Source organism: Plasmodium fragile, assembly GCF_000956335.1.
Source record: "Plasmodium fragile strain nilgiri unplaced genomic scaffold supercont1.43, whole genome shotgun sequence".
In the NCBI taxonomy this organism is placed as follows: Eukaryota; Apicomplexa; class Aconoidasida; order Haemosporida; family Plasmodiidae; genus Plasmodium; species Plasmodium fragile.
The window spans coordinates 210,233-220,104 of record NW_012192623.1 but is presented as its reverse complement, the minus strand read 5'-3'; the positions used below and the strand labels follow the sequence as shown (position 1 = coordinate 220,104).

At 38.5% G+C, this 9,872-nt stretch overlaps 3 protein-coding genes across 3 annotated transcripts; 1 reads left to right on the top strand and 2 right to left on the bottom strand.

Annotated features, from left to right (window-relative positions):
- Window positions 1–277: 277 nt before the first annotated feature.
- Window positions 278–2,123, bottom strand: AK88_03656 (DNA primase small subunit; the record flags this gene model as incomplete). The annotated part of the gene is made up of 7 exons (XM_012481266.1): window positions 278–385; window positions 450–471; window positions 612–694; window positions 800–937; window positions 1,190–1,305; window positions 1,751–1,801; window positions 2,060–2,123. The coding sequence occupies 7 exons, from the start codon at window positions 2,121–2,123 to the stop codon at window positions 278–280; spliced, it is 582 nt and encodes a 193-aa protein (XP_012336689.1).
- A 1,156-nt stretch (window positions 2,124–3,279) lies between these two features.
- AK88_03655 (uncharacterized protein) lies at window positions 3,280–4,113 on the bottom strand (the record flags this gene model as incomplete). Its single annotated transcript, XM_012481265.1, has 1 exon — window positions 3,280–4,113. One exon carries the CDS (start codon window positions 4,111–4,113, stop codon window positions 3,280–3,282), a length of 834 nt encoding a protein of 277 aa, XP_012336688.1.
- A 1,926-nt stretch (window positions 4,114–6,039) lies between these two features.
- On the top strand, window positions 6,040–8,823 carry AK88_03654 (uncharacterized protein; the record flags this gene model as incomplete). The annotated part of the gene is made up of 1 exon (XM_012481264.1): window positions 6,040–8,823. The coding sequence occupies one exon, from the start codon at window positions 6,040–6,042 to the stop codon at window positions 8,821–8,823; it is 2,784 nt and encodes a 927-aa protein (XP_012336687.1).
- Between the last annotated feature and the right edge of the window lie 1,049 nt (window positions 8,824–9,872).

The following is a 9,872-nucleotide window of genomic DNA, read 5'->3' as shown; positions in this document are numbered from 1 at the left end:
AAAAAAAAAAAAAAAAAATTGTAATTTGTTTTTGTTTAATCCTTTTACATACCGATAGGATATTCAAATAGTCTGCGAGGGCAGCTCTGGCGTCAGTTGTGAAGTGGCGGCAAGATTCGTCACAGACCTGGCGGAGAGAGGGCGGGAAAATAAAAACGGATCAACAGTGTGGGAAGCACAAAGTATGATCGTGCACAAAACGATGTAAAATTTAAGAATGTAATAGAGAAGGGGAAGTAGACAACAAAAAGTGCCCCTTGGTGAAACGTGAAAAGGGCTAAAATGGAATGTTGTAGGCGTATAGCTGGTGATGACTAGGCCAAAGTTGATTTAGGCAAATTGAAAGGGAAGAAGGATTATACCCAACAATGTATTCCTCTTCTTCCTGAGTAGACCCACAAAATGTTTTGAAGCGCAAAATCTTCGCGCAATGCCGTGTCGAGAAGTACTATTGCTATAGTTAAGAATTTCCTAAGGGGATCATTTTTCCAGGGGTTGTAAAAAAAAATGGAGAAGAAACAAATTAGTAACAAAATATTGCCAAATGATTAACACATATAATTGCTGAAAAATGGGATTATTTTATTTTATTTTTTCTTCTCATTTCTTACCAGCATAATTTGCACACCTTCTTATCGTTACAGCAAGTTCTGATGTCGTCATAGTCGTTCATATCAATATCAAATATAAGTTCCTGCATTTTGTGTGTGTATGTTTGGGTGTGAAAAATGAGCTAAATGGATAGAGATGATCTCGAATAGTAAAAAAAAAAAAAAGAATTGTCCACGTACGCTGTTACCTTTTGAACGGGGTGAAATATGTCGCCCTTTTGATCCTTCTGATAAACTGGGTAGTTGTACACTGCACCGATATCAAATTTGATTGGCACAAAGTTGGACAGCAGTTTTTCCTTGAATTCCTCCGCGTTGTTAAAGGACTGGAAGAGAAGGAAAGGTGTGTGCGTGTGTGGGATGGAGGGGCAGGGGGATGTGCATGATTCGAGGTGGACAAGAATACAGCTACAGTTTCGTTCTCATACAAAAAATCTTGCACACTCCGTGAATAATTAGCCAAATGCCAGCATCGTTGGTGTGTGTATCAATTGTGCAGGTTTGTCTGGGTAGTTTTTCTCATGCATACGCAAATGCGTTCATTGAGTCAATTTTTTTTTTTTTTCGTGACACCGTACCAGCCATCTCATATAGATTTCTTCTTTCCCTTGATCATTCTTCTTACAAGTGAAGGAGAATTCCCTCTTGGCAAAAAAATTGGGGTCGTTCAGCCTGGTGTACTTGGACTTATGGTCTTATCGCACAGAAAAGGAGAAAAAACAAAAAAAAACGTAAAAATAAGAAAAAGAAAGTATGTTCACATGATTAGCAGCATTTATGTGCACCAATCAGATTATGCCAGTGGGTGGATATATCTCCATTCAACGTTTTGTTACATGGTGTTTTTATTTCTCTATGCCGTTTCTCTGTTGACATGTTGTCTCTCTTTTTTTTTTTTTTTTTTTTTGTTGCCTTTTCTATCGCGCTATTGACATTTAAGAGGCGATTTTAATGGCAATATTTTGCGAAGAGGAAATCGAGGTACGAGTGAATCACTCGGGTGAGCAAAATTAAAATTGGGCAGCACTTATTCCATGTAATGGGCACAGTTATGCCTTTTCTTGCCGAGAGGAGGCATGTATTTTTCGTGGGCTCAGTGATCAACATGTGCCCCGTGTACTTCTCAACATAAGCAGTACCATTTTTGTAGTTCAGCCAGTTGCATAGGTCACTTATTGGGCAGAGGTTTCCTGTGAAAAGGTAGGCGGGGCGCGGTAAAGAAAAAAATGTGTGCACATGCATATATGTGTGTACACATATGCAGATGTACACATGCGTGTACTCTTGGAGGGTTGTTCTTTCGATCTTTCTTAAAACGTGCTGTGTTAAACGCATGGCCTGTTGCACCTCTTGTGGAATAATCCAGTCTGTTCGCCCCTCCAGCGCTGGACCGATGTTGCTCCCCCCCATTTGTGGATAGCAGATGCACATGAGTCATTTTAACTAACTGTAGTAAAAAATCAAATCCGTTTCGTTAACGGTAGAATCCTTAATTTCGTCGACAATTTCCATCTCGAAGTGGGGTTCCGGGAAATATTCAGGGTGTTTTTTTTTCCAGCTTTTTTTATTGATCTGTGAACGCCTTCCTGTTTTTAGTAGCTAATGAGCAGAGGCGTTACTTCTTTGACATTTTGCGCGCGTGAATAAGCTTCCCCTTTTTTCCTTCCGCGATACATAAGGGAAAACAGCATTTAAAATCTTCGAATGAAGAATGCGCATTTGTGTGAAAAGCAGGAAAAAGGCAGTACCGATCACACAAAAAAAATATATATATATCTTTTTTTTAATTTTATGTTTTTAGTTTACGGTGTGATGTAAGCCGACGCAAATTAGACATTCCCTGAAAAAAAAAAACGAAACCCCTTTTCGGTATCCTCCCTTCATTATTATTTTTTCACATCTCTTAAAAAGAATCAATGGTAACATAAAAATAACGGGTGATGTGCTTTATCCTCTTTGGGAAGCCTTTTCCAAAATGTGGATTATAACCTCAAAAAATGAGGAAGAAATGTGCACGCTAAAAAAAAATTAAAGCACAAATTGGTTAAAAGCGTACGAAGTTTATTTTATCCAACGCAGTAGAGAAAAAAAAAAAAAAAATGGAAGGACCACAAGGGCAACATATTTTCCCGGATGGGTTAAATTCGGATTGTATATATTTCCCCATTTTTGCATAGATCCTTTTTTGGCATGAAAAAAGGAGCATAGAAAAAAAAAAAAAAAAAAAAAAAAAAAAGTTGAATGAGGCCCTTTTTTTTCATAACCATTTAATGTCATTCTGGGTGGGCTTACACATTTACGTGAAGTCAAACTGCGGTGTAAGGTGTTATGTTCCTTTCCTTATAACTATACATGGCCACCGCATACACTCTGCACGAATTAGTGGAAACGCGCTCTGCGATTTTTTCAAAACGGATGCGAGTTGCACCCCAGCGGAATGAACCGCTTTGTAAAAGTGGAGGACAACAAAAAAGAACATACATAACTGGGGAAGTAACACATACGTGGACGGATAATGTTAATCCGTACTAGTCTACGTGTTCGACATGGGTAGATTTCCCCAGCCACTGCCGCTTTCTCCCCCGAGAAAAAGGGCATATACCCTTATGAAGGGTTACAAAGATCACGAACGTGCGTTTCCGTTTGTTTGCTCCCGATTGTGTGCAAATCAGCTAAATATATTTTGGAACATGCTAAACAGGTCATGCTTCCTCTTATTAAACACCACATCATCTAGTATGCCGATATATTTTTGAAAATCGGGGTCGTAATTTAATATGAGTCGATACTTATACTTGACGTCTTCATATAAAGGCACACTTCTGTATATGCACGAGCAGGTAATTAAATAAGCAATTTGAATCGGAAGAGGGACATCCTTTCGATCTAAATTGGGTTCAAATTTATTTATCAAATCTAATGCTTGTTCAAATTTGTCTAGCACAAGAAGACATAGTGTAGTCCTTAAAATGAAAAAATGGCATTCACTTGGGTAAGCTTCTTTTTGCCAAAGGCAAATTATTTTATATAATATTTCATTATCCTCGAGGTATACAAAATGATTATGAGCTAAGCTATATTTTTTATCTTCAAAATACGCATATGCTATGGCTTTGTGGAAATCTAAGTATCCAAATATGTCATCATCATTTGTGGACCATATTATGCATTTGTTCATAAATTTATATTTTTCTTCTGTAGAATTTGCGGGGCATAAGTTAAAAATTGCGATTATTTTTTTCGCATACTCTTCGCTAAATTCTATATTATACTGTGTTAAAATTGTGCAGCATTGACACATTAAATCGCACAGAAGTACGTACTGTTTTGCCTTGGCCATTTTTTGCGAGAAGTAAAAGATGATACTCATGGAGCTACTCACTTGGTTTTTTTGCAACTTTCTGTTTATAAGTGATTTTATCAATTGGTGCGCTTCGTAATGCTGGCCGTTTTCAATTTTCTCTTTGGCCAGTTTTTCCTTACTCATTTTGTCGTTACTCATTTTGGTTGCTTTTTTAAGTGGTGGCTGCAGTGTTATTTCAACCCTGCTGAATTACTTCTGTCCCGCCTTTCTTGCTGCGCCTCCAGTGCGGTTCGTCTTCTACATGCGATGTTGCACAGATGGAGTTGCACCCCCGATTAAGGCTGGACGGCGCATACGATTTTGTGTAGAGGGATTGGGAGAGAGGAGATGCGCCCCAATATGTATGGACTGCTCTAAGTAGGTTTTCCTTTTCTCCGATGCGCATACTACGCAGTGCAGAAGTTATACCTCAAATGTGGACCTAACTAAGTGTGTCTCTTCACGGCTATGCATAGAACTATATATGTATTCAACAATATCTTGGTGCACGTTGCAGTACGAGTCGATGAATGCCTTTTGTTTTTCCTACATGTTCAAACGTACATGCGTGGGAATTCCCTTTTCGGTGGGCATACACATGGGTGGGTAGCCGGTATGTAATGATACGCAGTTGTTCAGTCGATAGGTGTTCCTCTGCGGCGCTCTGCCAGAACTCAAACTTTATCTCTACGTAGCGTTAAATTTATATTTCTACCTTGCGTTGCTTTTATTTTTTCTGTGCCCCTTCTTCTGTTCTACTCTCGCTGGTTTAATCTTTCCCTCCCTTTTTCTTCCGCTGTATCATTGCCAACTTCTCGGGAAAAAAAAAAAAAAGAAAAAATCAAAGTAGGCGCATAGGATCAAAGGGTAAACGGCATGAAATTTGACTGAATGCGTCCTCCAACAATAATTTTTTGTGTTCTTGTAAAAAACGCCTTACAAAAGAAACGCGAAAATGGGGCATTATGCAAACATCAATGCATATGCATGTAATACAAGTATTTTATTTGCGTGACAAAAAAAGCGCAATGTCGCGCGATCCGCTGCCCCATACATTTGCATTAACATGGAGCAGCTAAATTTTTGTGTCGATTTTTTTTTTCTAGGGACTTTTTTTTAAACGCCACAGTTGCGAATGCCCTACATGGAACTGTAGGCAGCTATGCATAATAACGATTCAGTGGGGAAGAAAAGTACAAAATAGGATAAGAAAATAATAATTTTTTTATTTTTTAATTTTTTTTTTTTTTTTGTCATATCGATATAAAGTACAATTCTCAGGGGAAGAGGCAAAAAAGGGCCACGTGATGACAACTATTTAGAGGCGCACTTTTCTTGGGGGGCATTTCACAGCGTTGTAAATTGAGCGCCAAATGAAGTAATGACATGTAAGATGTTCCTCCACAGAGTGAAGAGCAAAAGGGGAAAGGATACCTAACTGCATATAACTTGCCTGAAGAAAGAAAAGGTTTATCCGAATTGTGAAGGAGGAGCAATGTCACGAACAACTCAGCAAGGGGAGCAAAAAAAAAAAAAAAAGAAAAAAGAAGAAATCCAAGGCGATAACAGCTAAAAATTATATTACCATTGAAAAATTCCAACAGTGATATGTAACTTTGCGTAACGATATACTAAAACTGGAGGGATGCCGTTTTCTGGGGGACAGAATAACACAGTGGAAAGACATACCATCATGTTATTTGTGTGTCTCAATCCTGTACATTGCATCAGAAAAAGAGGAGAAAAAAGGAATTCATGTATATAAGTAGGGTTTTCGTACAGGGTGTGTGTCTCATATACGTATACACATTTGTGGCTCCTGCAGCAGTTAAGAAGTGGCCAAGTATAAGCTCACATAAGCATACATATGCACAAATGTGTGAATCATCCCACGTGACAACATCTGCATGATAAGAAATAAATGGGGAGACTCTGTCCGTCGCTTTTATTTTCCTAGCGCACTTGTTTAAGTCACAAAAAAAGGACTTTATTTGTTTTTTTTTTTTTTGTTGATAAGCATTTGTTTTTATTTTTAATTTTCTTTTTTTTGGGATAACCCATTTTTCCTCCTGTGGTGTGAAGAAGATGAATAACATCAACATCGTGTGTCTGGGTGGCGCAAGCGAAGTGGGTCGTTCGTGTGTTATTGTAGAAAGTGAGAACAGGTCAATAATGCTGGATTGTGGGATTCACCCAGCCTTTATGGGGATAGGATGTTTGCCCATTTATGACGCATACGACATTTCGAAGGTGGACTTGTGTTTAATAACACATTTTCACATGGATCATAGTGGTGCTTTACCATACCTAGTTAACAGAACCCGTTTTAAAGGAAAGGTATACATGACGGAGGCCACTAAAAGTATCTGCTATTTATTATGGAACGACTATGCGCGAATTGAAAAATGTATGAACATGATGAACAAGATGAAAGGAAGTAGAAATAAAAATGAAGGGGGTGAAAATGAAGCAGACGAGTATGGGAACAAAGGGAGAAGAGGAGGGCCATACTCCAGTGATGAATATGGCAGTGAAGACAATGACGACGATGATTATTACCAAAGTTACATTTGCGAAATGGGAGATGGAGATATAAAGCATAATGTACTGTATGACGAGAATGATATTAATGCAGCAATGAAAATGATAGAAACGTTAAATTTTCATGAGCACATAGAATTTGAGGATGTAAAATTTACAGCCTATAGAGCAGGACACGTTATTGGTGCATGCATGTTTTTAGTGGAAATAAATAACATACGTTTTTTGTACACGGGAGATTATAGCAGGGAGGTGGATAGACACATTCCCATAGCAGAGATCCCAGCCATTGATGTCCATGTGTTAATTTGTGAAGGAACATATGGAATAAGAGTGCATGATGATAGAAAAAAAAGAGAAGTTCGTTTTCTTAATATGATTACGAGTATATTAAATAATAAAGGGAAAGTGTTACTCCCCGTTTTTGCCTTAGGGAGGGCTCAAGAGTTGTTATTAATTATGGAAGAGCACTGGGAAAGGAATACACAGTTGCAGAAAATCCCCATTTTTTACATTTCGTCTATGGCTACTAAATCGTTATGTATATATGAGACATTTATAAATTTGTGTGGAGATTTTGTACGTCATGTACTTAATGAAGGAAAAAATCCTTTTAATTTTAAGTATATAAAGTATGCGAAATCTTTGGACTCTATTTTGAATTATTTATATCAAGATAATAATCCTTGTGTTGTTATGGCTTCTCCTGGTATGCTACAGAATGGAATTTCCAAAAATATTTTTAACATCATTGCACCTGATAAAAAAAGTGGAGTTATCCTTACTGGGTATACAGTCAAGGGGACCCTGGCTGATGAATTAAGAACTGAACCGGAGTATGTCCTCATTAACGATAAACCTGTTAAGAGGAGATGCCGGTTTGAGGAAATTTCTTTCAGTGCTCATTCTGATTTTAATCAAACCAAAACATTTATTGAAAAGTTGAAGTGCCCAAATGTGGTTCTTGTGCATGGGGATAGGAATGAATTGAACAGGCTGAAAAATAAGTTAACTGAGGAGAAAAAATACCTGTCCGTTTTTACGCCGGAATTGCTACAGAGGCTGACTTTTCGCTTTGAGCACAGTGACCACGTGGTGTCTCTGGGTCGGCTTTCCCACCATATTAGGTATCTGGCTCGGCGGACCGAGGGGTTACAAGGGGACACATCGGATGCAATTAACGTGGTGGGAGACGGCAACCGCGGGGATACAACCGTGGACAAAAAAAAAGAACAGTCCGGGGAAAAACTCCTCCCTGAAGGAAGCACCAACCAGGAGGATGAAAAACGGCACGACACAAATGGAGAAGACAAAATAATTCCAAATGGAGTGGATGCCATAATAATCTCGGAGCCTAAGGCCATCCCGATCATGATTTACGCCAACGACATTTATGAGTATACAAATTTGAAGACTGCGCTGATCGATCAAACGATTAGCATAAAATTCCCCTACAAGTTCGAGTTGCTATATCATATGTTGAGGGGAGTGTACGAGGAAACGCATATGGAGGGTGCGGGCAGCGGCGGTGGGAGTAACAGTGGCAATGGCGGCAGTGTGAATGGTGACGACGCAGCGGTCATCTTCGTGCAGGACGTAAAAATACAGTACTGCAACGTAGAAAAGGTCATACGGATTAACTGGCTCTCAAGCCCAGTGAACGACCTAGTCGCGGACAGCGTCAATTTTTTAATACTAGAATTTCTGGACACCATGAAAAATAATAACTACCTGCCTATCTGCAATGAAGTAACAGATGATGAGATTTATGAAATGATCATTTCGTACGTCCAGGAAAATTATACCAATGTGGCGAGATTTTCCAAAGTGGATTTGAAAAAGTTCCTTTTGCAAAATAGGAGTGACAACCCCGAGAGGGGAGAACAGGACGAAGCAAACGATGCATACGTAGGTGGGATGGCTAATTTGAAGAATGACCAATCGTACTCATCTGACAAGGTGAACCAAATGGATCATAACAGAATGGAAGAAGAGGTTGATTTACACGAGGGCCATGATGAACAAAGTGGGCATAGCGACAAAATGACAAAATTCCGCTCCCTTGATAAAATATTATTTGACTATATCGCGGCAGATGCTAGTTTAGCAATGTCCACAGATGAGGAGGAACCCGTTGTGCGTGTTCTCAATGGCGGCATGCTTTATGAAATACTAAAGTTTGAGGTAAAGGATAATAGCAACAACGACGTCAAGGTGTACGTCGATATAGACAACCGGGAAGTCATCTGTGAGGATGTTACAATTTTGTTAAAAATTAAAGAAATTTTAAAAAATATAGAGGAGTCCCTATTGCCCATGTGCTTTTAACACAGTGGGTTTTGTAGGTTGTTACACAGGGTGTTATAGGGTGCATATATTCTTGCCCCCATGAAAGGGGTACTTAATTCATCGCGTACGGTCTCCACGTCGTGGGGATCATGATTAAAAATGCGCGTGAATGAGTGGCCGCTTGGAGAGTTAATCCTCTCCGTCCCCGGGTTGTATATATGCACACGCTCATTTGTGAAACATTTTTTTTTTTTTTTGTTTTGTTAAATCGATTTTGTACAATGAAAACTTGCTCATATGTTGCTTTTGTACGCTTCATAGCGAGACACCTTTTAACAGCTCTTAAATCTTAAAAAATAGTGTTTACTTAAAAAAAAAAAATAATAAAATGTCGCAAAAAAAAAAAAAAAAAAAAGATGATATATATCTGCAAGGCAAGCGGAGCAGCAACAAAAAATTAAAAACACGGGGTAAAAACAAAAACAAAAAAGGAATTCCTTTTATGGATGTGTTATTGTGAACCAAAAAAAAAATAAAAAAAGCAAATCAAAACAAACTCCACTTTTTTAAAATTGTTTTCATTTGATATTTTCAATTGACACCAAAAAAAAAAAAAAAGACGGCGAACACACACATAGGCATTTGCGTTGGCAGCTTATGCTTATACGAATGCTCTTTGAAACAAATTAAAGCGGCTGCCAAAGGGGCGGCGCATAAATACTCGGGACGACATCACCACGAAGGGAAACTCCTCTTAGAAGTATTTTACGTAAAAACAAAAAAAAAAAAAAAAAGAAAAGAATGGGGATCCGTTCTGTTAAGACACGCATTTAATGCTCAAATCGATGATGCCGATTATGTTTTTCTGCTCGTGGGGAAAAAAGGAAGATAATGTAATGTTACAAAACGGTCGCGTTTATAGTTGCGTCAGATGGATGAGTAGCACACTGCTGGGAGGAGGACGTTGTTTCCAAGTAGCCCAATGCAAACACATGCACTTGTACTGCCAAACAATATCAGTTGGCATGCGAACAAAATAAAGGACATTCCAAAGGCGCTGTTTTTTTTTTTTTTTTTTTTTTTTTTTT